This window comes from Euleptes europaea, chromosome 5, assembly GCF_029931775.1.
Source record: "Euleptes europaea isolate rEulEur1 chromosome 5, rEulEur1.hap1, whole genome shotgun sequence".
NCBI classification, from domain to species: domain Eukaryota; kingdom Metazoa; phylum Chordata; class Lepidosauria; order Squamata; family Sphaerodactylidae; genus Euleptes; species Euleptes europaea.
Window position 1 is genome coordinate 68,200,261 of NC_079316.1, and position 27,610 is coordinate 68,227,870.

Consider the following 27,610-nt stretch of genomic DNA (forward strand, 5'->3'; position numbering starts at 1 on the left):
CTTGTGCCTCTCCTTGACCACACTGTATTTCACACCTCCAATGCTGCACATTATGAATACGAGGGCTTAGTGTGCATTTGTGGTAAATCATCAGCTGTGACCTGCTGGGATTTTGCATGCCTGCTGTGTAACAGTGATCTAGCTCTCCTGTTAAAAAAGCAATTTGTTCAGGTATCACAATTAGCACAGCTAATATCCATGTTTTAGAACGGGCTGCACAATTTATATCACTTCAGCATCATTAGCAAGTGGGCTGCACAGCTACATTATGCACAGAAAAGCATTTGAGCTATAATTTTCACACAGTGTTTTCTTTTAACCCATTTTCTGGTAACCCCTTTTGCTTCCTTTGCACATGCTTTGCTTCCCCTGCCCCCAGCACGGACTATGACTCAGGGTGACTTACATGTTATGCATCAACACACATATCAGATCTCTAATTTGTTATTTCGCAAAAACAACTTTTGGAAGGGACAAGCACAGAAAAGAAGCTTGGGGTGAGGGGGAGGGAAATGTCCCTTTCCCACTTTTCAAATTATCACCTCTACCGTTTTACTCTGTTTCTCTCTGCATCTCATAGTGTGCTTTTCCCTCTGTGATCCACCACAAGTCTATCGGAACCCAATCTTAGTGACATTTCCCCCCTTTTGCCCCTACCCCCATTTTCCAGTTGCTTTTCTCTAATTTTTACCCAGTTCAGTTATAACAACACACAAGAATCTTTCAGTAATTCACAATGAGAGATTCTCAGAAACAGGTAGACTGCAGCATGGCTGGCTGTAGTAGGCTTGAAAATCTGATGCAAACTCCACAATATGCCTCTAAATCAAAAGAGATGAAAGCCAAACAAAGCATTCCTCCATTCCTATCCTATATGGCACAGGGGCAGAGGGACCCTAAATACTTGCACAATCCAATTACACATTCATATATACTTACAAGTAAGGGACTCAACAGGGAGGGGAAATAGCATTCCACCATTACTGTCTCTGCCACTTGCCATCACCACCACCTTGATCGCAGATGCTTCTGCCTAGCTGCCCTTCATCCTCTCAACACTGCTGGCATGAAACTGGAAGGTACAGTACAGTGACTGGCCGCAGTCATCTCTTATGCCAGGCACCAGACAGATAATTTTAGATCTTCCAGTGGACGAGAAGGCAGCTGCAATTCCTCCCATCTATTCCTTGCCCCCTCTTTCAAAAGCAGCCAGTGCCCCCATGATCATGATCCTGCTCATCACAGTGTAACAAGCCCAGAAGTATAATGCCTGGGAACAGAATGTCCCATGAGCTAGTCTCCATCTCAGTCCCTCACTGATAACTAGAAGGGGTAATCTCTCCTAATTCGCTTCCTCACTGCAGCCCACTGACCAGTATGGCTTCACCTATGGAGCTCTACTGACAAAGCCTTTTTCTGCATCACAGGGGACTGCAGGGGGAGGGGGGAAAGCAGGCAAAGATCTATTTTGCCAGCAGAACATCCACAGGATCTACCCCATAGCTAGCTCTCCAAACAAGCTATAACAGTATTAGTATAAAACTCAGGCTACTGGAAATCAAAAGGCATTTCCCATCATTATGTCCCATACGTGATCTTTAAGAACCAGGATAAAGGGATCATGCAAAAGACCCATGGAAGTATCATGAATGGGGGGAGGGGGAGGAAGACTAGTTCCGTTGTTTTGGAGATGATGCTATTAATCCTGTTTCTGTCAAATTGACCTTTCTTGAGAGAAATCTGATAGTGTAGAAATTCTCATTTCCTTTTCTCTGCAACAGGGTAGACACTCCCGGACTATTCAATTTTCACTAGCTCTCCAGAGAACCCTAACAAGCTGTGCCCAAGAAAAAGAAGGGAAAATGCTCCATTAATTTGTGGAGCATATTGGTTTGAAAATTTTGAACAGCTCGCAGGAGAGAAAACAACAGGTTTCTAAAAGATGCTTTTAAGTGTTCTACCTAGGTCAAATATAACCTTTCTCGGTTCTTGCAGGGATACACTGGCCTTTTACAAGCTTACAGAAAGGAACAGTGTCTGCCAGGTGAACTCTGTGTAAAAACAATTTTAATAGAACACTGAAATAAGAGCTGGAACAGACCAGTTAAGTCATTATGTCCTACTGGGATAGGAAGTTTCCTACAGTAAGTTCTCAATTTTTCAGCCTGATCTATAGCTGTAAACAGCTCACAAGGACCTTCCTCCACAACATAAATTTCCCTTCATCATGATGCAAGCTTATCAACTTACCAAGGATCTAGCAATGGGGGGGGAGCTGTCCTTAATTCAGCACTAAAATATAATAAATCTCCCCTCAGAGGAAGATTTCATCATCATTGTTATACAAATATGTAGGCTTTAAATGTGCAGGCAGGAAAAAAGCATGGCTACGTGACTACTTTCTGATCTATCGGCTATGAAAACGAGATGCAAGAGAAAGGTCATGAAATCTATTCTTTATTTTTGGAACACCAATAATGAAGCTTTCAATATACCCCCACCTGAGCTTTTTTATGTACCATCATCATCCTCAAAAGAACAGGATACTTTGTTAGTTCTTTTGCCTCAGCTGTATATTAACACAGCTTGTTTGTCCGTATAGTACTAATACAAGCTAGTCCGAGATAGATAGATAGATAGATAGATAGATAGATAGATAGATAGATAGATAGATAGATGTGTGTGTGTGTAAGTAAATACAAACTTTAAATTATAGTTAGTAAATCCCTAGTAAAGAAAAAAGAATCACCACTCAACCTGAACTTGTAAATTACTAGTGAGATACCTCAGATGTTTTTTTGGAATGTATATATTTTAGATTCCAAAAATTTTACACAACAACCCAATTTTTTTTTTAAAAAAGGCTTATAGATTTACATATTAACTGATTATCATTATAGAATTACCATATCATCATCAGTGTTTACATTAATAAAACAAAATAATCATCACACACACAATTCGTCCATTGTCAAGTTAAAAGACCAAATATGTTTTGACAAGCATACTTCCTCAGTAGTCAACCAGATAAAACATCTTTGCCATTACCATTAAAAGCATAGCAGTTTGGTTAATGGTAAAAGATATCCTCCAGATTATGAACTTTTAAATATAGTTATTTATAGGAATTGCAAAGTAATTCTGCTAAGAGATTTTGATTCTTTGGTGTCTTGGAACTTGGTATGTAACTTCATTGAGACACCAAACGAACCAACTGATGACGGGCAGCATAATCCTAAGGGGTGGGGGGATAGTTGCACAGTGGACGGCGCAGCCAGGCCAAACTCTTGAGCACTTTGCTGCGCCGAGGCCAGCAAGCTGAACAGAAAAATTCCCCAAACACCTGGGAATTGCTGTATGCGGTTCCATGGGCTGCACCACCATTTTTGCTGGCATACGTTTATGCTGGCAAAAGGGGGCATTCCAGGGGTGAAAGGGCTCAGGGAGCTGAGTAATGCCCCCACCCCGGGAATGCCCCTTTGGCACCAGCGTGAGCCCCTGTGATGGAGGTACGCTGCCACAGCGGCTGCACTGGCACCTTTGCATGGCATCGCCGTGCTGCTCCCCAGCACTGGTGTAAGTGGACCAGGGCTGGAGTAAGTGCCCATTTGGACAGCGCAAGTGGCATTTACGCTGGTGCTGTGGTCACACCACCTCCTAACCCCATTTGCTCCTCCCCTTAGGATTGCACTGTTAATGGTTATTGAAAATAAGCTTTTAAAGGAACTTTCACTAGGCTCAGTTCAACAACACAAGCACAACTCATATTACTGTTTTAATTCTGTGTATTATTGTTGGAAATTGTTTACATGTTTTGCTTGCATCCTCGACATAGGAATCCCCTCTATTTTTTATGGATGACCACTGATGAAGACAGCTCATCGAATAATGTCTGGTCTTTTATCTGCCAAGAGGAGACTTTTATATGTTATGATCATTGTACTTACTGTACATTTATTAATTGATATTCATTTTAGAATTTATTGGATTTACAATAATTTAATTTTTGCATATCTCAATATTCCCTGATTTTTGCAGTTCAACTCCCCCCCCCCCCCGTGCCTTGTTTAGTTCTTTACTTCAAGAGAGGGAGGACCTCCTGATTTTCTCACTGGTAAAGCATTTTTATTTTTTAGCTGATCTAATTTCTCTAATTAAAGATCAACTTGTATAACAGATACAGATATCTCTAAATGTGCCAAAAATCTTCAGGAGCTTTCATATAGAGAATGAAAAGCAATCATACTGTCACAAATGCCGCTACTGAATAATTTATCTTATGAGTTACAAGGCCTGGAAAAGAACAAGAACTCTCAAAAGGGTATTTAGTGTTTCACCTTATGCTAAAACAATGGAATGAAAAGATGATTGGTCTTGAAGGGCTAATCTCATAAATATTATTTAGTCTACAGCTGCTTTTGTACCTTGGTTCCAGACTGCTGGTGACAGCTATAGAAACTTTTATAGATTCTCTACTGAGCCTAGATGGATGAATGTTTATTCAAAGCTGAAACAACAATAGCCAAATGAGTGACGGGTATGAAAAGAGCTCTTCTGAGAACCCAAATATTACAAGCATGCAGGCACTCAGTGGATTTAAAGAAAGCAAAATTAATTTGCCTGTATAAATATTTTGTGCCTCTGATTCCTCTTACCTCTTTTAGTTTATAAACATTACAAGTTGTCCTGCTTTGTACTAATATATAAAAAATCTATCAGTTATAAATAAGTGGAAACTGACAGTTTCATTTATCTGAAATACCTCTTTATCTACTAATTCTGGAATGTTTATTTTCAAATACAGTTTAGAGACAGAGAAGAGTGAGTGCAAATGAGCCCATGACACCACAATCTAGAAAACTGGTCTGGCATACAGAGTTCAAAGATTTATTAAACTGTTAAAAAATCTTCCCAGTGCACAGAGATAACATCTAATCATAACCGTCCTTATTTGAATAATGAATTTAAATAGGTGAAATTATTCTTCTAATACCAAATTGATGGTATATATGAAAAAACCTACTTTGTACATTAAACAAAGGACTGCCATCAACCATCCCCAAGAGGACTAAGCATGCTTGCTGTCAGATGTTTGTGTAGGAAGGAGCACAGAATGTTAAAAGCAGTTGAGGGCAAAAAAGGAAAAAAACAACGAACGGGGCTGGGGAAACTGGTCTGATCAAATCCACTAACGACTCAGGAAAAAATGTCAAGGATAGGAGAAGAACCCCAGCAAGTTAAACAGTGGGCAAATGCTCCCTTTTTATTTCATTCAGTATTAGCCAATCTGATTCTGAAAGAGGAAAAGAAGATACAACTGCATATTTTAAGTTTATATCAAGACAAACTGGAGTTGAAACAATCCACTTTAAACATTTATTCTGAGACAATTTAAAACAGATTACTGAATCCACATTCTTCCATTGTTGTGTAGACGCCTAGGAGTGCTTAGTAGCTACAGAAGTTCTGCATGGTTACAAAAACTTCTCATGCCTACAAAACAAAGATGGCAGTTTGCCAGTCGCAAGACATAATGAAGTAAATAAACAGTACAGTACATAATGAAATAAATAAACCACCTTATTGATTCTTTTGGTTGGATCTGGGATTTAGACATTTCAAAGATCGATTGACCCCTGTGACTACAAATAAGGCATTATTTATTTTATTATATTTATATCCTGCCCTCCCCCACCAAGGCGGGGCTCAGGGCAGTGAGCAGCACTACCATAAAGACTGTTCATGTAATATTGGACAAGAACTAGGCAGTTCTAGAAGCTACCACAATACTGACATTTTGCTTTTAAAATAAATGGCATCTGTCTTTATCAGTTCAATTACTAGTCTAATGTTTCAGGAAATAAAGTCAACAATGATCTTCTGTTCTTATTCAAACACAGAGATTATCAGATATTTTAGCATGGAAATCTGGAGTTACTGTATTAAAATTCATTTAGCCAATGACTTCAATATGATTAGTAAAGGATAAAACTTATTCAGTAATGGAAGTATTGCCATTGCAAATTACAGAAATCCATATTATGGTAAGATTCATCAGCTAAATGAAAACAGTTTTAAAACAATCTCACAGACAAATAATGGATATTTCAATCTAAAATCCACAGGAATATAGATCTAACCATCATCAGCAATGTCATTACAATTCGTTCCAACATTTATTTCTCTGCAACCAATACTTTTCAAGACTATAAAATAGCGAAATACTTTCTGTAACATGAACTAGTGCAATCATACTAGAAACTGTCAAGCTACCACAGAATTACAAAAGTCATTGTATACCTGGAAAAAAGTAAAGAACATTTGGTGATGCAAGAGCACATGAAATTAGTTTTTAACATCAGCCCTTTCTTTCAAAACAAGTAATGTATAATGGGAGATAGCAAAAGAATGAGCTAACTCCAGGAATGAAATCCATATTTACATGGTATTAAAGAAGCAACGTTTCTAGGGTGCATCCCCCTGTAAAATTTGGTAATGTAAATCATGGCAGCCTCACAGGCCATTGTATTAGGTGCCATCTAGTCTCATTATAACTCATGGCCATTTTCGTCGTGTTCTGCTGTGATTAGCAAGCATATAACTACACTACGGCATGAATTAGACGTGATCAAATTCTCCCTAGTGTCTCATTCAAGAACAGTTTGTCTCAAGTTTGTTATGGGAATCTGGAATTAATCTTTCTGGCAGCTCTCTTTGACAGCAGTAGTCAAATTAGCTCTAATAATTTAGGAGCTATTAACCTCTTTCCCTTATCCTTCAATTGACCTGAAATTTAAACTTTAAGCAAGTACAGATTTTAAAGAATTGGAAAGGTGGAAGGTTAATGTGTTTTTTCCTACTGTTTATGTGTTAATTATTAACATAAATTAACATTATATAAATGTATTTAATAAACTGCCTTTCTTACAAAGCAAGTATAAACTCTCTTACAGCGTGTCTAGAATGTCTGTTCTTTGCATATAAGCATATATATACATTTTCCCAACCATATAGTCACATGGGAAAATATAAGGTTACATATACATGTTGAAAAGTCAATGCGAGGAAGGCCTACAGTCATATTTTGCCAAGGACGGCTCCATGCTATCCACCACAGGAGATGGCTCCATGCTATCAACCTAGATTCTTCTAAGATAGTCTACTATGTTTCATTAATGCTGCACAAACTTGACACGGCCTGTCATTGCAAGTACGTAGAACTATACCATGTATACAGAATTCTATATAAAGTTGGGCTGTTGGACAAGGGAAAATTCCTACACCTCTTTAGAGACTGTCTGTGCATCTTGTATATGTAAACATTAAAAATGGCTTTAGGTGGACAAGACAGCAAGCTAACGTCATTTATTTATTTATTGTTTCAATTTAATACCCCACTCTCCCCGGCAGAGACCGGGCTCACAGGAGAGTAATAACCCATTTAATCGCCATGATGGAAATGAAGCCCAGAAATAATTATTTTTGGACACGCACCCTGTCTGAGGAAATGAGAGAGCATAAAGAAATCCTGTTCCCATACCTGACTGACTTATTTCAGTTGCAGAAGGAAGTATTAGACCATGGTTAAAGGACTGATTTAAATATGATTGCTGGATTGGAAGGCTTTGACAGTGTGGATGGGTGGCATGGCTATTAACGATGTAGTGGAATTAAGATTTAGACATCATTTTGGGATTATGTAAACAAGTCCTCCTTATATAGACTATCAATTGATATAAAAGTATACTGGAATATGTGATTATTACTTTAAGGAAAATGTTGGAATGTACTAAGGATATTGGTTTTTTCTCCTTTTTTTTTATAAGGGGTGGACTTGTGATATGGATCTGGGATATGATTTACACTGAAATAAGATTGATTAAACAGGAAATATCCCTAAAATATTGGAGAGGATGTTGTTTAATATGATTAAATTTATGTTATACTGGCTGCAATCTTATGCAGCCAAATGGAAAGGGACAAAGGTTTCAGAATAAAGGGATTAAATCATTTAAATGTTAGAACTGGTGGAGTTGGAGAAACTAGGGAAAAGGGGAGAATTGAAGGAATCATTGTGATAATGTATAAGATCTGGGAAAAATGGAAGGTTACTTTTTACTCTGATCCAGAATGTAAAATTTTATATAACATGAAACTTTAGAATGAGATTAATACTAGGATCAGAATATGTTAACGAAGGATAATAACACTTCATTAAGAGGTAGATGGAGGTGATGGGGAAGTCGATTTATTTTTTATGTTTAATGGTAATCAAGACAACCATTAATGTAATTGTGATTGTGATATTATTTTTACATTGTTGTTAAAATTATGAAGAATTTATAGTTTTAAAAAACCAATAAAAATTTATAAAATTTGGGCCGGGGACCACCAAAAGATTGGTATTAGTTGAACGAAGAGTCCTCCGGGGAACACACCAGGAGAGTTGGTCCCGCAGACACACATCATTAAAGTGCTGAGTCGTCAGGAAGTAAGAGAGGGGCAAAGAGAGCCAATGTAAAGAATACAAAGACTAGTTCAAATCCACAATAAGCCACAAATGCTGCTGTGTTGGGAAGACATAATTTCTCAGGTTAATATACCTACAGCACATGGTAGCGAAGACAACACAATGAGCCTACTATACTGTGACCTAGCCTGAGCAATTGGAAATGAGGTAGAAATCCAAATACTGCAACAGAGAGAAAGCCACCTGTGTTTTCAAGAATACGCACGAGAGAGCTTTGCTCCTCCGCTCGCAGGCTACTTTCTTATTTCTGTAACATGTTTCCAGGTTTCACAATGTACTCAATATAGCAACAGCTTTCTTGAACCTGCTGCTCTCTAATAGAAGCAGACAAATATGAATTTTCGGACTGGCTGTGCTTTGTGCTTGAGAAGAACACTAACTCTCTGGATAGAGCCTAGAATTGGCTCTGCACATCTATGCATGTTACTGCAATGAGGCCAAACATTGGTTTTCCTGTGTTTTTATATTCTTCCTAGAGTGCAGTGTTCTTAGAGTTGCTCAGGAACCTATTTTGTGTCATTCACCACAGAGTTTGCTGAAGCCTGTCAAGGCAAAACAATCGCTGGTCATTCTGAAATATGGAGATTGACAACTCCACCTTCAGAACTCCAGTAGAAGCCCAATTCCTATCAGGTCAAGCCATAAGCATTAGCCAACAGTGTCAAATGAAAATGAAGGAAACAGAACCTTGATTACTTACCATGAGGGTTCCTTATGTTCTGAGGTAAGGTGGGCATTTTAAGAGTTGGGTGACTCCCACTGGATGCTTAGGGAGGCAGGGTTGAACTTCCTCTTCCTGTCTCATCATTGGGAATTGCCTGTAGCTCAGTTTAAGCACTTTCCATGCTATTTCTAGACAGGAAGGAATTCACATAACAAGAGATTGAACCAACAGCCATGAAGAAACATATAACACATAATGTGATAGAAAACAAGAGAATTAACTGTAGAGAAGGGGTTTAGAGGGGAGAGAAGCAATTGCCCCTAAAGCTGAATGAGGAAGGCTTCTCTTCTTCGCATATCTGATCACTCTCATCCTTCTTCCTTTCTCTCTTCCTTTCTTGTATCTTTCTCTTTTCTTTTTGTCTTTGACCAGGGTGGGCAAGAGCCAGCATGGTGTAGTGGTTAAGAGTGGTGGTTTGGAATGGTGGACTCTGATCTGGAAAACCGGGTTTTATTCCCCACTCCTCTACATGAGCGGCGGTCCTAAACTGGTGAACAAGGTTGGTTTCTCCACTCCTACACATGAAGACAGCTGGGTGACTTTGGTCAAAGTTCTCTTAGAGCTTTCTCAGCCCCACCTGCCTCACAGGGTGTCTGTTGTGGGGAAGGGGAGGGAAGGTTTGATTCTTCCTTAAGTGGTAGAGGAAGTTGGAATATAAAAACCAACTCTTCTTCTTCCTTACCTCAAAGCAGAAGGAATCCTCACAGTAAGTAATCAAGGTTCCATTCTCGCTTTGAGGAGGATGGCAGCTTAAGAGTTGGGATCTTCAAGAGCTGACCTGATCTAGGGGGTGGGGGTGTCTAGGTAACTTCCACAACCTGCTTTTTTCCACAAGGACTTTTTGCCCGAAGGCTGCATCAGAGGAAGAGAAGGAGTTCAGGCGATAATGACTCACAAATGTGGAGATCAAAGACCAGGTAGCTGCGCGACAGATCTCCTCAACCAAAGCCTGGTGTCGAATTAAGAAGATGTAGTGTGCTGTTATGCTGCTAGCCACCAGGATTTTACTTGCTTTGTATGCTTCCGAAATGCACCGTCAAATTGCATAACTAAGAGCTGCCCTGGACAGCTTTCCCCTTTATTGGGCCCTGTGAGGGAGATGAACAGAGCATCCGTTCTCCTGATGGATGCTGTCCTTCTAAGGTAAATCCTAAGTGTGCATCGCAGGTCCCGTTTGTGCCATTTTCTTTCCTTGTTATGAGATGGTTTCAGGCAGAACGAAGGTAAGTGGATCTCTTGCTGCTGTTGGAATGGTGTGTTTACCTTCGGAGTGAAGGTAGGATCTGGTCTGAGGACAATTTATGGAACACACAAAGACCCTTGTTGGACAGGGCTTCCAGTTCCAATACTCTGTGAGCTGAGGTAACTGTGGTAAGGAAGGTGGTCTTCATATGTAGGTATTTTAGAGAAATCTCCCTGAGCGGTTAAAACAGGTTTTTTGTAAGGATGGATAGGACCACGTGGAGACGCCATGTGGGAAATGTGTGTGCTACCGGAGGACAGGATTGGAATACTCCTTTTAAAAATGACAGCATGTGAGGGTGTCTGGACAATGGGTATCCTTCCAGAGAAGGTATGACTGTAGCAATAGCCGATACCGGCCTGTGAAGCGTTGAGGCCTTCAGGCTTTGTTGGGCCCTGTCCTGAAGGAACTTTAGGATATTACCTATGCTGGAAAGTAGAGGCTCTACGTGCTTACGCCTGCACCACAGCACTAATGCTTTTGAGGAGGTGTTAGGAATCCTCCTGATGGCAAGCCGTCTCGCTTCTAGGATGGTGTTTAGGATGGTTGTCGTATCCTAGGCTCAGATGCTGCTGCCCTTCAATCTCCAGGTGATCAATCACAGCCAGTCTGGGTCTGGATGGTGAATGGGACCCTAGGAGAGCAGGTCCATGGAATGCGCCAGAGTTCTTGATGACAGGCTAAAGTACCATGGTCTCCTGGGAGACTGTGGGGCTATAAAGATCACTGTGTTCCTTTCCTGGTGGATCTTCCTTAATGCCTTTGGAATGACAGGGAGCGAAAGGAAGGCGTACAGAAGACCTTTCATCCAAGGGGAGAACAGAGCATCCACCAGCTCCGCCTCTGGGTGGAAGTACCTGGTGTAGAAGTGGGGTACTTGGTGGGTCAGGGCAGACATGGACACCTTTGGAGTGCCAAATCTCTGTGTTATCTGGAAGATTTCCTTCTTGAGAGACCACTCCCCCCTCTTCTATGACTTGCCTTCTCAGCCAGTCTGCTCTGGTGTTGAGAACCCCTGGGATGTGTTTGGCTCTGATGGACTTCAGGTGCAGTTTGGCCCAGTAAAAGATGATCTCAGCCTCTCTGTGGAGGGATGACGACCTGTCTTTCCCCCCTCCTTGTTCAGATAAGACTTTGGCCGATATATTGTCCATGCGGACCAGCACATGTTGGCCTCTGATGGACAGCAGGAAAACATCAGGGTTTTTCTAACAGCTCTTAGCTCCAAAAGGTTGACATGCCATGATTTGTCCTTCTGGGACCAGGTGCCCTGTATCACCTATCATTGGCAGGTGGCTCCACATCTCTGGAGGCTGGCGTCAGTGAAGATTTGCACCACCAAGTCTTGCAGGTAACTTTGTTCTTTCTTGAGATTGCCTAGGTTGGTCCATCAGAGGAGGCTTTGTTTGGTTGAGGTTGATAGGGCCAGGGGTTTGTCCCCTTTTTGTAGAACAGAAAGCTGTTGAAGTCACAGAAGCCACTGAAGGGGACGTGAATGAAAACGAGCCCATGGGAACGCCCCTATGCAGGAGCCTAATAATTCTACCCTGGAAGAATCCCTTAGGGCCCTTGGGTCTGGTCTTAAATTTAGGATCATCCCCATTGTCAGGCTCCTCAGACAGATCCATGGCCAAGATTGCTTTAGATATTAGGTCTTGGTAGTCCTCCCCTGCAAAAAGCCTAGGTCTGCTGGTCATCTGTTATTGGTTTGTCATCCTCCTCCGAGGAAAATTCGCCTTCCTTCTTTTCATCCACCTCCGAGCCCTGTGTAGATGGGTGGAAATCTCATCAATGGGTAGGGCCCGCCCAAGGGCATTAACTGTCCTGGAAGCCTTGGTAAGCAAGAGACTCCCTGGTGGGGGAGGGGCATGAAGGCAGACTTTCCCCAGGTAGCTGGACTTGCCATGGAGAACTGGATGGGGATCCCTGCGAGTCCCTGGAGGAGGTGGCAGTGGACAGGGCTTGTAGGAGAAGAAGCTCTTCTCTGAGGGCTGATCTGACCCAGGCCTGTATTTCCGCCTTCAAGGTCTGCCAGTCACCCGCTATCTCAAGGGAGGGAAGGGTGTCTACATTACCCATTGCCATCTGAACGGAGGTTGGCTGAGCTAGAAGAAGCTCCTCTGGAGAGCTGGTTAGATCCTCTGGGTCTCCTGATGCCTGGCTGAAGGACAGGCTCGCTGCAGTTGGAAATGGTGTTTTCACACCTTTTTTGCATGCATCTTCTGGCCTTTTGCATTTAGAGCCTCTGTGAGACCATGTCTGTGGTTGCTGGAGGTCAGATCTTCGTGTTGTTGCTAGTTCCTTGAAGTCAGGAGTTCGGCCATGTGGTCCCCTTTGGAGAGGAACTCGTTGGCTCCATTGTCTTCTCCGAATACTATCTTGCTCCCGTCTATCTCGGGGCGGCGGGGGGGAGGTAAGAGGCAAGCCGGAGGAATAAAGAGAGAATCCGACAAGGAAGGGTAGAAATAAAGATGGAATAGTTTGTAGGAGGGATAAAAAGATAGAATAGTAGTGGAAATTTGTTTCTTTAAATGTGATTAAGGTAGCTGCTGCAGAGAGCAACTCCTGCTGCTACTTCTCCCTATTCAAGGCAGGAAGGAAACTCGGCTACAGGCAATTCCTGCCCAGGAGACAGGAAGAGGAAGTTCAACCCTGCCTCCCTAAGCATCTGGTGGGAATCACTCGACTCTTAAGATGCCCTCCTCCTCAGAGCGAGAAGGAAAGCCTTACTTTCTTTTTCTTTCGTTCATTCATTCAAAGGAGCTCGTTTTCAGTAATCTATTATTCATTTTCCCGGATAAATTAAAAAAAGATGTACTTTGCATTATGTGCTGTAAATGGAAGATGGCTTGATTGACTGAAGAGACAATGAGAGAACGGTATCCAAATTATGAAGCAGCACATATCATCCTGTACCACTGCAGGCCTTGTTTGACATTTCACATGACTGAAAAAATCCACAATGCCAGTTTAACTTTGATCATTTTATCAAAATTGAAACAAATCTTTGAGATACACCTTGCCTTCACTTCCCAACAGGATTGTTTTCTTGAAATATTACTAAAATCTGTAGATTGTTTAGGTCTAAATTCATTTTAAAGTTAGATGGTTTTCAGTAATCCAAATGTCACAAACTACGTCACTACTATGTATTAAACTTGTATTCTCATAAAGTCTACAAAATAGACCGTTCAGCAAGACATTCCCTAAAGCTAAACTGACTGGTGTAAATTTTGTTTCAAATATTTTTAAAAATGAAAAATAATCTTAACAAGTTTTCATTTTCTTGACTTTTTGAAGTTTAGAGTGAGCAAGTAAAAAAAACGTTCCTCCAACAACCACAGATTTGTAAAGGAAATGTTTTTGACTCTTCACCATAAGCTAAAAAAGGTCAAGAAAATAAAGACTAAGGGGAAAAGAATAAAAACAACAGTGTTTGTAAGGCTGTAGACAGAGGTAGGAAGCTTCCTGGAGATTGGTCAGACATACTCAAGATCAGGAATTACTCAGTTTCATTTTCCAAGGCTCTGGAGATTCCTTAGTCTTGCCCACAGCTCTGTGGAGCCTTAAAATTATCCTTTGGGAAGTGTTTCGTTAGGTCTGTCTGACCTGTGGTACATACACACACAAATAGCTTTATATAAAGTGCATTTGGTTAATGTCATATTTCAAAAGCTGATCTACAGCTGAACACAGAAAAAATCTATCTTACTTTAAAAAAATAAAAAACTATTCCTGAAAGATAGTTGCCATTGCTGGCCCTGTTCCAAAGCAAACTGATGGCAGTTTGCCCATCATTGGTATCAAAACAACTGATTGACTTTGTACTTTTTTTTGCCGTCAAGTTGCAGCCGACTTATGGCGACTCCATGCCATTTTCAAGACAAAAGACATTCAGAGGTGATTTCCCATTGCCTGCCTTTGTGTACCAACCCTGGTATTCCTTGGTGGTCTCCCATCCAAACACTAACCAGGGCTGCTTAGCTTCTGAGATCTGACGAGATCAGGCTAGCCTGGGTTTTGCAGGCCAGGGCAATTGACCCGCTTGCCATATGAAGTCAAAACAATGTATGGTGGACTAAAGAATCCATGAAGGTACAAATAAGTAGCTGCGTAGTGCACAGGAGTGGAAAGATACTGCAATCCTTTCAATGTTTTTTAGTGGCAGACTCACAAGAGAATGTGGCTGAACAACATCCTGTTGGGCATTTGCTGTACCGTGGTTTCCCATTTTTGCTAAGGCAGCAAAGCCAAGTTTACTTTAAAAAAAAAAGTTAACTAAATTCCAGAGTCAGGGAACTGTGAAAAAGCCAGAGCTCAGGGGATTTTGGCTGCCAACCCTTGACTGTGCGGATGTGGAATTGCAGGCTACTACTGTATGAGCTTTCAATACAGCAGAAAAGATGCTGACTGCCCTAAAACCTAACCACAGAAACTGGTTCTCAAGTGCTGCACAATTCAGAAAACCTTTGCTTATGACCACAGCCCATCAAAGGTATTTAGCGTAATGATTAATCACAGATGAACTGGCCTTTTGTTTCTTGGCTGGCACTTCAGAAACTTTTTTATACTATTCTAGCCACTGTGGGGAGAATGAAATGGAGAGACTGAAATAAATACATTTCCTGTGGCACTTATGCAAATCTGGGTGAAGTTTTTACCAAGACACCTTGTTCAAGTCACAGAACAGTCACTAAAACAACATGCGGACGTGCAACCGTTTCTCACAATTAGTTCACTGTACGCTTCCAAGAATACCTTTCTGAAATTTGCAATCTCAGTGGAAAAGTTTTTGAGAAGGCAGACAGCTGGCCAAAGTAAGCGACATTGTGGGCTTAAATTGAAACTAATTTGCATGAAAATATACATGCCGAGAGAGCCTGGGAAATGCCACAGGGCAAGGAAGCTCAACTTAAAAACAAAATGAGTACCTTTTGACAACTTACACAAAGTTTAAGGTTAATGAAGGGCAAAACAAAAAGGTGGCCAGAACAGTTCACACACAACAACATTCCAGCAACAGAATATTCAGTAGGGACTAGCTGATAATACATTATAGGATAAAAAGACAACAATACCGGAAGAGAAGGTATGGGAACAGAGTGTGGGGTTTAGTTCACTGAATAGCTGTTTCGAAAAGAGAATAGAAGAAAGAGCTCATATTAGCCCCAGCACGGAGATGAATGATTAACTGTGCTGAAATCTTAACACACATCTAGAGCTACATATGAGTTACTCCCCATGATCCAATCAGTTGTGGTTACAGCATGTGCATGAATCCCGAGTAGGGTTCCCACTGGTGGCTAAGAGGGACCTGGCAACCCTAATCCCGAGCTACACTTTGTATCTCTTACCCTTCGTGGGAAGCAGTATGTAACCTACACTTTGTGAAAATGTAAGAAGAATACCAATTGAAGGACTGATGAAGAATTTATATATAAGAATTTGAAATGGTCGTATCCTCATTGGAAACTTCGCTTCTTCTATATAAGAATATTACCGTCATAACTGGACAACTACCTACATACTCCACTGGAGATTTTCTAGAACATTTTCTTTGGAACTTTCATGACAATGTGAACTCTTTTATGTGATTTTGTAGGTTCCACTTGTTGCTGACTGGTTTGTCGGTTTTGTACATAGTGGTCTTTAGATTAGGTTGGTAGCATATATTAAATGTTTTGCACTTCGTAAAAAAAAAAACCTGTTCGCTCCTGTACTGATTTCCTAATCTCCTTGATACTAGTGCAGTGGTGTCTACCTTTCCTTCCAACCTCCAGGTAGTAGCTGGAGATCTCCTGCTATTGCAACTGATCTCCATAGGGTTGCCAACCTTCAGGTAGTGAATCCCTAAGGAAATGATCTCAGTACACAGCCACTAATTTTCTTTAACATATGCACTTTTACTAATATGTTACTGCAATATGCACACTGTATATGCTTAACACTATATAACTAAGTTCTAAACTACAAACAGCCTGAAATCAATGTCAATTAGGCTTGTATGCATTTACACAGTTTTTTTCTTTGTAATACAATTATTCCAAGTTATAATACCCCCAGGGGGAATATTTCTTACGACCAGCAGCAAGGTCCATAAAGTCCTTAAGATGTGTTATACTTCGCCACAAATCAGGCAATGCGAATTCAAAGTGTTCTCAATCGCGGTCAGCTGATCCCGCGTAGACCAATCCGATGATTCTATCGCCTTTACTGCTGGTTGAGCCGATTTTAAACGCTAGCTTCTATGGCTATGCGCTTTTGTTGTTATGATATATATGGCACGTAAATGATGACAAGTTCCCGGTTATATCTCCTTGTTTCGCATAAAAGTGCAATATGCTTCCTCAGACTGTGCAATAATATCTCTAAAATATTAACAACATTACAATTACATATCAATGAAATACAAATCCTTTACAAACTGTAATTCAAAGGGGATAATTTACATCATTAAATGTGCCTGTAATTTAATTTACATTGGCAAAACCCTTAGGGCATTAAAATATAGAATAGGGGAGCACAGGTCCAGAATTCGGAACAAGGTATTAGAGGCCCCCATGATCCCCCATTTTATAGAAAAAGGACATAGAGATACAGATTTACAATTTTTTGCCATTTGGCAAATACAGAAAGGCCCCTATATTAATGCTGAAAGAATTTTATGTCAGCAAGAGGCACGGTTCATTCATTTATTTCAATCAATCCATCCCCAAGGATTAAACTCTGCTTTGGATCTGTCCAGTTATTTATAAATAGCAACAAGTATCAAGCATTAATTCTTATGTAATCATCCACAGGAATCATGTTTTCAATATCCATTTAACATTTGGAAATTCTTAAAATTCAATAAATTAATTATAAATCTTATAACTTTTAAAATTCTTAAAAGCATTAATAAAATCCTAAAAAAGTATTTAAAAATATATTTAAAAATGTATTTATAAGAGTGTTTAGAAATGTATTTTAAAATGTATTTAAAAATGTATCTAAAATAATTACAACTAAATAAGTTTATACAGAATACTTACCACAGTAGATTTTAGCATTCACACCTGGTAAAGACTATTTAAAGTCAGGTGAATGGCACTAACAAAAAAGAAAAAAGGTGACTATGGGTCATTCTCATGAACAGCAAATCTGCAGTCAGGTAGGATATATATCACTTTGATTTATTATATTAAATGCACAGGGGTGGGTTTCAGAGAAAATTGTATTTCATTGATATGTAATTGTAATGTTGTTAATATTTTAGAGATATTATTGCACAGTCTGAGGAAGCATATTGCACTTTTATGCGAAACAAGGAGATATAACCGGGAACTTGTCATCATTTACGTGCCATATATATCATAACAACAAAAGCGCATAGCCATAGAAGCTAGCGTTTAAAATCGGCTCAACCAGCAGTAAAGGCGATAGAATCATCGGATTGGTCTACGCGGGATCAGCTGACCGCGATTGAGAACACTTTGAATTCGCATTGCCTGATTTGTGGCGAAGTATAACACATCTTAAGGACTTTATGGACCTTGCTGCTGGTCGTAAGAAATATTCCCCCTGGGGGTATTATAACTTGGAATAATTGTATTACAAAGAAAAAAACTGTGTAAATGCATACAAGCCTAATTGACATTGATTTCAGGCTGTTTGTAGTTTAGAACTTAGTTATATAGTGTTAAGCATATACAGTGTGCATATTGCAGTAACATATTAGTAAAAGTGCATATGTTAAAGAAAATTAGTGGCTGTGTACTGAGATCATTTCCTTAGGGATTCACTAACCTTATATCAGTAAACCTTCAGGTAGTGGCTGGAAATCTCTCACTATTACAACTGATCTCCAGCCAATAGAGATCAGTTCATCAGGAGAAAATGGCCGCTTTGGCAATTGGACTCTATGGCATTGAAGTCCCTCCCCTCCCAAACCCACCTTCTTCAGGCTCCGTCCCAAAAACCTCTTGCCGGTGGCAAAGAGGGACCTGGCAACCCTAGATCTCCAGCTGATAGAGATCAGATCACCTGGAAAAAATGGCTGCTTTGGCAATTGGACTCTATGGCATTGAAGTCCCTCCCCTCCCCAAACCCCATCCTCCTCAGGCTCTGCCCCAAAACCTCCCACCGGTGGCTAAGAGGGACCTGGCAACCCTAATCCCGAGCCATATGGGTGGGAATGATCATGTGAATCTCACCTACCTGATCACTACTCCATGAGGAAGGTTCAAGTTACACTCTCAGTTCAGATTACCAAAGCAAACACAGCAGTCCCAGTACCACATCAGAGATCACACTGGCAGGGCCAGTTCAGATTTCTCCTTCCAGGCGCAGTTGAGACACCAACAGAGAGAACAGGCAACCAAATGGCAGCTCTTGCTTGTGGGTTTACATTGCTTTTTTGCACATTCACTACTAGGCCCAGCAACTGCTGCTACTCAGTCACTTGCCTCCCCCCCCCCAGTAGATGGCAGGTGCTCCTAGCGCCTTTCACTAGCCACACGAACAGTGGCACACAACATCCTCTACTCTCTGGCAGAGGACAGGAGAAGGACAGAGAAGGACATGATAAAAGACAGAAGGAGGTGTACAAAGTCCAGGGAGGGCTGATCCCACCACTGTCACCTCCAGATGGAGCACACTGGTCCCAATTGCTTCTGCTACACAGAGGTCCACTAGGCTGTTCAGAAGCTGCCCCACAATGCCCCTATGTTGGCCCCATCTGTAAAGCAATGCTGTTGGTGGTCTGTTCATAGTAAAATCTTAATTCAGTTCCCTTACCTGGGAACCCTGATGTCCATACCTTTCTGGGATTTATTCTTATTCTTAGATTGCCAACAAATTGTTACATTTCAACCACTGACACAGGGTGTCACAGCTATAATGTAAACGTATATCTACTGTTGCAAAAAAAGGAATAACGAATATGAGTATGCAGTCAAGTTCAAGTCCCTTGGAATTAGGGTTAAAAGTAACTGCTAGGGTTGAAGCACTTCTTTTTAGTCTTTCAATTCCTTACCAAACATTTACTATCTTGAAGGCTTTTTGTAGTTCCAAGGAATTCAAATATAGAAAACTACATTTAACACTAACAATATATGCCAAAAGCTGTATCAGCAGACTTCCAAAGCATTTGTGGGAAGAGTATGGCTTTTTAGATGGAAAAGCCAGATTACCACTAAAAATGCATTTGGTCAGGACAATATTCTGTCTTGCTCAGCAGCTGGTAGCACATTCTGAACCACTACTGCACTTTAAACTTCTCATCAGTTACTAAATTGGAAAAAAAGAATTCCTCGCCAAGACAAAAGGATTAAGAGACACAAAAGGATTAAGAGACATAAAAATTTAAGGCAGGATCAGAAGATGTGAAATCGGGCTAAAGCGACCGATTCTATGTTAAAGGCAGGGGTGTAATAGTCATCTGCCGATGCACTAGAGAGTTTGAGTCTTTTCCATATGCAGAAAACAATTAAATCAATTTGTTCAGTTCATTTTGAAGTGGCATTTGGAATATTTGCAAAAAGAAGAGTCCTCAGCAGAAAATACTGCTGCATATTCATCCTTCACTAAAAACTGTGGGTTCTGTTCTTCCCTGCTTTCTTTTTCATACCCCCTCTCACTTTTCTGCCTCAGGATCCTCTGCAGCATTCAATGTAATTACACAATTTATCACAATTATAAATATGGTAAATTTACCAACCCTCAATAAAATGGTCAGGATCGAAGGAGTTATTTTAAGGCAGGCCCAAGGAAGTTTTATTCCCCCCCCCCCCTTTAAGCGGAAGATACTTATGCAATACCACAAACTACCTCTTAAAGCTCCTTCAAAAAACGTTTCGCTGTATCACATAGGAAGGAACTGTCGAAGAAAATAAAGCCAAGAATAAAGCATCCTTTGGGCATGTACAACTAGCTGTTCGGGTCTTTGGATCTTGGCCAGGAAGTCTTGAGTAGATAGAGCTGTAAAATGCTTCAACTCTTGGAACCAAACTGAACAGCATCCAGTACCATTTTGGCCAAGTAAAAGTAGAGAGGAAATCAACTGGAATATATAAGTCTGTCATAACCACATAAAACACTCAAGACAGATTGAATTCAGACTCGCTAATAAAGCAACTTGAGACTTACCTTATATCTCATTTTTGGGCAAGAATGAATATAAAATCCCATGTAGTAATAGCTTAGGTCAGAAGCTTTTTCATGAAGTTGCCTAGTAAAAGCAATTTCCCTGTAAAAAAAAAAGCAATCATTCTGAATGGATGAAAAGATAATATTGGATAGATGTGGTCACATATGCAAGTAACTCTTATAAAAAAGTAAAACAAAAATTGAATGACCTGGATTTTGGCTTATGATAAAAGAATGATTACATTTAAGTCATGAATGAGAGTAATAAATGCAGAGACTGCTCCATATAAAACTCAACAAAACCCCAAACTCTTTAAGTAAGAGAGCCAATTTTGCATTTTGTCCTGCCAAGAAGCTAATCTGAAATTCAAATTGCAAGTGATTAGAGGCACCCTTTTAACAGGTTTCTTGTTAATATTCATGCACTGATGTGCTATAGAAATTGGGTCCAGTCATTGTATCCAGCCAGGCTAAAACAGTACATGCAACTTGAGAGAATTTAAAACCAACAAGTTTTGAGGAAAAACTAGTGAGTTCTGGCAATTTACATGCAAATAGCTATCGATAGGCAGCAAATGCTGTTTTCCATATGTAGAGGGGTGTTTGTGTTTTGTGCTCATCCTATTCGAAATAAAATTGTTGTATTTTTTCTTTTTGTTATATTGTCCTGAAGCAGTGAGATTCCAGCTGTCCCCATTGCATTTCTTATGTGAAGACATTTGCTTTCATCCAGCCTGAAAACAAAACTGATATGAATGGGCAAGTGATATACAACTGCCTTTTTTTTTAATTGTCTTAGTGATATTACTTTCCATCTCTCTTCCTCAGCCTTTGTTTGTTTAGCTGTCTCAACCAGTATTTGGCAATGTTGAATTATATATGTGAAGCAAGCTAAAAATGGCCTGTTACTTGTCTGCAAGTCCTCTCCTATTGGTCACTGGCTGCTGCTGTACTGCCATGGAACTTTTATGAACATTCAAGCTGCTGAGGAATAGTCAGCAGTTAACCTGGTTAACTAAAGATACAAGGATGCGGCAAGGGTGCACTAGTGAGGCTGAGATAGGGGGCAAGCGAAGGAAGACCACTGCTCTAAGCAATGGAACTCTGAGAGTTGCAGAATGCTAGAAAGGCAGGAGAACCATTCTGAGGAGAGGAGACACTACATGCTACTGTGTGCGCAGTACTGAAGAGTGCTGAGTTTTGCACATCAATTCAAAACCACCAGCTAAGTCTTGGGTGGGTTGCATACTGTGCACCATCACCAGAACATGCCCATGGCAGCAGATCTAGATATTTCCCTGCATCCCTCATCAGCATTCTCCCAAGAATCCAGAGAAGGCAACGTTGGGGGAACAGGGGAGCTTCACGGACACAATGCCATGAGATCCAGTAGGGCTGCAGTGATCAGGGGAAAATCACATAAATCACCACTACTCCACCTTACCAATAAGAAGTTCCCTCTCCCAGTAGAAGGAAGACAGTAGGGGAGATTCTCTCTCTCCTTACCACTCCCCCACACTTTGTGGCTTTTTGTGCATTTGGCTCCCCCAAACCCCAGTGCTGACTTTTCAGGGATGTAAGAGGTATGCTGGAAAGGGAAGGTAGGGGGAAGATTTTCCTATGGCTTACACTCATGGTTTGAGCAATCCAATTCCACAGATGAAAAAACTACTTAATTTTGGCTGACAATGATTTGCCCCAAGATCACCAATTGAATTTGTGCTAAGGTTCCCCACTTCCAAGCGCAACAGTCTACTTAGATACCACACTGGCTTTTTGATATCAATATAAAAAACCCACTTAGCCAGCTTCTCTCAGACAAGAATTAACCACCTTGTACACATATTATTCTTCTACAAAATGGGTTATTGCACAATACTTTTAGCTGCAACGTATGACAGAGGTTGAACTGGGATTACTACATTAATGACACAATCTACAATGTACATAACAGAAATTCTAAATAAATGAATAATTTGAACACACCAATTTAGGATGACAACAGAATAATTCAGTTTCTTAACAATACCAATATGTAACCTCAAATGGGAGCCAGTCTAGGAAGGGATTAAAAATACCAGTTATCCGGTGGTAATTATATACTTGAGGGTCATACTAGGAGTATGAAGTATGAAGAAAAGAACAGGGAGAGACTTCCTTGTCAAGGGCATATGTGGAAGACAGGCTCTGAACTTGTCAATTCTGTCAGTAGATCTTCTGGGGGAGAAGGAATGGGAATGAATGATTTAAACATACTTTCTATATCTTTCTGTTAAATCCACTGAAAATAATGTCACTGATTGTAAAATAATGTGCCAGATTTGCCTTTTTGTCTGCTCACAGAACTGTAAAATATATTTGATAATCCAGTTCATTAACTCTGCTATTTTTGCCTGCAGATAAGTAGGATACCCAAATAGCATTATAAATAAGGCCTCATTTTAAAAATGGTAGGATCTCTTCCAAGTCAGTGAATACTTAATACAGGCATGTCCTGTCATCTCACTATCATCCAAATCACAAAAGGCCACAAGCTGGGAGTGGAAGAAAACTCCACATACCACAACAAGGTGCCAGCACCACACCTAGGCTCTTCTAGCAAGTATGGAGAGTCACACATTAACAGCAAATGGGGAAAAAAGTCTAATTCACAAACCAATGTCACCCCAACCTATAAAACCTTTGGAGTAAAGAGAAAACTCTATCCACTGATACTCTAAGGGGGGGGGGAGTAAATCCAAATCCTTATCCAGACTTTTGTCCTTTGCTGTAGCATTAGATGATTTCCACAGAAAGATAGTAAAACTGAAAGTCATAGATGGGTAAAAACTGATTAGACCACGCATTTCATTGTTATTGTGTCTTCAGCGTGGACCATTTGGTGAATAGGCATCATAAGTATTTTGGTTTTATTACATTAGGAAGTGTCCTTATGTGGTCAGAAAATTGTCAACAAAGCCACTAATATTCTTTTACTGTATTTCCACATTTTGAATTTAAAACATTTCATCATCATACCCTTGGACTAGAAGCAATGTTTCTGAGGGGTTCATCCATTTTTAAGTAGTTCATCCATTTGTAAGCATAATATTCCTTGAAATTGGTTCTTGTAGGTTATCTGGGCTGTGTTTGTGGTCTTGGTATTTTCTTTCCTGACGTTTCGCCAGCAGCTGTGGCAGGCATCTTCAGAGGAGTAACACTGAAGGACAGTGTCCTTCAGTGTTACTCCTCTGAAAATACCAAGACCACAGTTACACAGCCCGGATAACCTACAAGAACCAGTGAACTCTGACCGTGAAAGCCTTCAACAATATTCCTTGAAATGTTTAACAGCAATAGTGCCACCAAATGCATACAAGGCTTTTTTGACCTTCTGCCTAAAATTGGTAACAGCTTGCATGGTATCAAGTTCCTTTTTTACTTCCTAAGAGTTCATAGCATACTTTTAGTAACTCCACTCTGGGAGTTCATATTTATGGCCTCTTATGCATGGTTTGACAAGCTTACTTCTTACCTATCTGACCAACGGATATTCACCAAGACTACAAAGCTTTATGGCTTATTTAAAAAAATTAAAAGCACTCAGGCACTCCAATATTGCTCATTAAGTAATGCAATATTACAAATAACTGTTTTGCGGCACTACTGATGGAACAATGCATTCTATCTGTAGGCAGTCAGATGTGGGGGAAACGTATGGTCACCAATGTACTGACTAGTTCTAACTGGGTAGGGAGAAAGCTTTTTGCTTAGATACTCATGTATGGCAGAGAAAATGAAGAGACAAGAACTTGGTGAAAGAAATGAGTTTGGATTCAGAATGTACAGATTCAAATCCCCTTCTTGGTGCTATGAAGTTCGGCAAATCATTGCGCCATTGCCCTAACAAAGAACTGTGCAACATTTTGTTCACTGAAAGTCATAATGAATGTGATGCTACAGGACACACTTGTGAAAAACAGGTTGCTTATCTGTAATTAATGCTCTTCATCAAATGATCATCTGTGCGGTCCCATATAGGGGTTCTGCGCTTGCACAGAAGCAGCTTCGGAAAACTCTAGAGCTCCAGCCAGCAACTGGCAAATTGAAGGCGAGCTTTGCCTTTCCACACATGCCCTGTGGGGAGGGGTGGCAAGTGCCTTCTGCGTCAGTTCCTGCTTGCCAGCTTGATGTAGTGGTTAAAGGCAATGGTTTGGAGCAGTGGACTCTAATCTGGAGAACCAGGTTTGATTCCCCACTCCTCCACATGAGCGGCGGTGAACTGGGTTAGTTTCACCACTCCTACACATGAAGCCAGCTGGGTGACCTTGGGCTAGTCACAGCTCTTGTGGAGCTCTCTCAGCCCCACCTAACACACAGGGTGTCTGTTGTGGGGAAGGGAAGGCGATTGTAAGCCGGTCTGATTCTTCCTTAAGTGGCAGAGAAAGTCGGCATATAAAAACCAACTCTTTTTTTACTTCTTCTCATGCAAATTACTTCTTCTCTACCACGGAGCCACAGCTCCCCTTTGTTTATCTGAATGTTCTATCTCTTTGATGCCAGGACCAAAGCCTCCATTTGTTTGACATAGGCTTCTCATGCTAACAGAAATTCACATATATAATGGATCAGATATTCCCATCCTTCTCATTGTGCAGGAAAAAGTGATTGAGGGCATGCATCCATTTGATTTTCCCCAATAAATATTTCATCTACTTTTGAAGAAGAGGATACAGCATAAGAAGGAAACACTGGATTAGAACAGCCACGTGAAGCTTTTGCTAGGCATGTCCGCTTCAAACTACAGGTGGGAAAATTTAATGTTTCTCTGCAAATATAACACTGGCAAGTAATATGCCAGCTGAAGGCCAAGAAGAACCTTATGCATGGAGCCTGTTTTTTTAATATGAGGGGGCAGATTCCCCAATCAACAACTGAAAGGGAACAGCTTAGAAAAAAACACACATTTCATGTGACTGTTCTGATCATGCATTTCACTTCTTATATGCCAGTCTCATTTTCCAAAGCAGAGTAAACATTTAAAGTAAACTCTTACTTGATCTCCAAAAAATAGAGCTAAAGCCACCTTCACTGTTTTTAATTTCTGTTTTTAAATAATGAACTGTACTTAAAGGCTACCATTTATTTTAAAAGCCTGCTTACCTTAATGCAGAGTAGACTCCTAAAGACAGAAAGGAATAATCAGGATCATAGTAGAGATACACAGAAGAAACGCACTTTGGAAGAATGTCAATGACACCCACAGCAATTATCCTTCCATCAACCCAATATTGCTGGTGAAAAGAACCATAGCCACAATCAGGACCATTCGGTGGATTTTCTGCCTAGAGATTACAAATTGGAATATAATTATCAAAATTTTAATCATTCACATCAATACGTTCAATTGTTATCAGGAAAAAAACCAAAAGAAACAAAAGCTTAAAAAAAATAGAACAAAATTCAAGTGCAGTTGCAGTTTAAAGACCAATGAAATTTTCCAGGGGTATATGCATTTGTGAGTCAAAGCTCACTTCATCAGATATTTTACTCATGAAAGCTTATACCCTAGAAAATTTTGTTTGCTTTAAAGTGCTAATGAACTCAAATTTTGTTCTGCTACCCACTTGAAACGTATCACAAATTCAGAAATGTAAATACACATCAACTCCATTTAGGCATAACAAAACCATTTAGGCATAACCAAAAATTATTTTAATTATAGCTCACTTCTGAAACCAAGGTTCATCCCTCAGATGATTAAACTTCCTAGAAGATCACGCACGTTAACCACAGGATTCCACTCACACAATACATACTGGTGAATTGCGTTCAATGTGCTTGGCTGAACAGAAAAAGCAAATTCAAAGAATGAACAGATGTGAATGTGAACTCAGATAGATCAGATATAAAAGGGAAGAGAGTTGCAAGAAACACTTTATATCTCCAAAGAAAGCCAGGGTGACGGAGTAATAACTAATGTAAGTTTTATATTTGATTGTTTTTATGCTACAGGTGTTAACAAGGTGCTTTTGTACTTTGTTGCAGAGCTTAAGCAATCAATGTAGCTAGGGCTTCACTGGTGTTGCTTTTTTCCTCAAGGAGATGCGTCAGAGGAGCATGCTGAGTCACTGTGTCTTTAAGAAAGGAGAGACCAGAGTAGAGAAACACAGGCAGACTCAGAGCTGAGACGGGGAGATGTCTGGTGCTATTGAGAACTGGATGAAGAAAAAAACACAGTTGTGATGCTGTAAGGCGGGGCAAGTGTGGCGTGTCAATGGGAAACAAACCAGGAATAAGCCGGTATACATGGTACAAAACCACAGGGCTTTTCCCCCCAGTTCTCTGCCAAATTTCCCAATTTTTCTGTTAGAAAGATTGCAGAAAGTCCTCAAACTCCCCCCCCCCCACAATTTTCTGTTGTTTTTTTCCCTGGGCCTTCACATCTTCTCTGTGGCAGATTTTAACGAGAAAGCTCGACAGAATTTGCAGTGGTCGGAATTGCTATGTCAGTGGACCGTGAACTGGGGTAAAAAGGGTACAGAGATAAAGAAATTAAGGGGCTGACCACATGGGGGGCGGGGTAGGAGCGGACTGGAAGGGGTATGCTCTGGTAACAGAAAGTTGCAGACATGAATTCTCATTTAATGGGACAAGAGCCATTAAATGACTCTATCACAAATGCAAACACAGCAGAGTGATGGGCACTTCTATGAACGCAAGCTACTAAAGCACACGGTGCATATTAACAGTGAAATTGTACAATGCTTCCCTCAAGGGCATTGAGTCCTATAAAAACCTAAGAGTCTTTAGAGTCCTTTCTCTAGATGGAGGAATAAGTTGCTCTTAACATTTATAGGCTGCATTGCTATGTCCAAGAACATTAGTGTTCTTTTTTTAAGAATTGAGGGCTAGAACTGAAGAATTGAATATAATCGATGTAATACCGTATATACTCGCGTATAAGCCGAATTTTTCAGCCCAAAAAAAGGGCTGAAAAAAGCCAACT

The 27,610-nt window shown here is 40.4% G+C and overlaps 1 protein-coding gene across 3 annotated transcripts in view; it reads right to left on the bottom strand.

Moving 5' to 3' along the window:
* The window catches only part of ATE1 (arginyltransferase 1), a 76,577-nt gene that overhangs the window by 16,154 nt on the left and 32,813 nt on the right, over positions 1-27,610 (bottom strand). For all 3 annotated transcript variants that reach the window (XM_056849426.1, XM_056849427.1, XM_056849425.1), the window contains 2 exons: positions 25,765-25,946; positions 20,623-20,722 (listed from right to left, as the gene is read on the bottom strand). In XM_056849426.1, the coding sequence (XP_056705404.1) occupies positions 20,623-20,722; positions 25,765-25,946 (282 nt within the window). The remainder of the gene's footprint in view (positions 1-20,622; positions 20,723-25,764; positions 25,947-27,610) is intronic.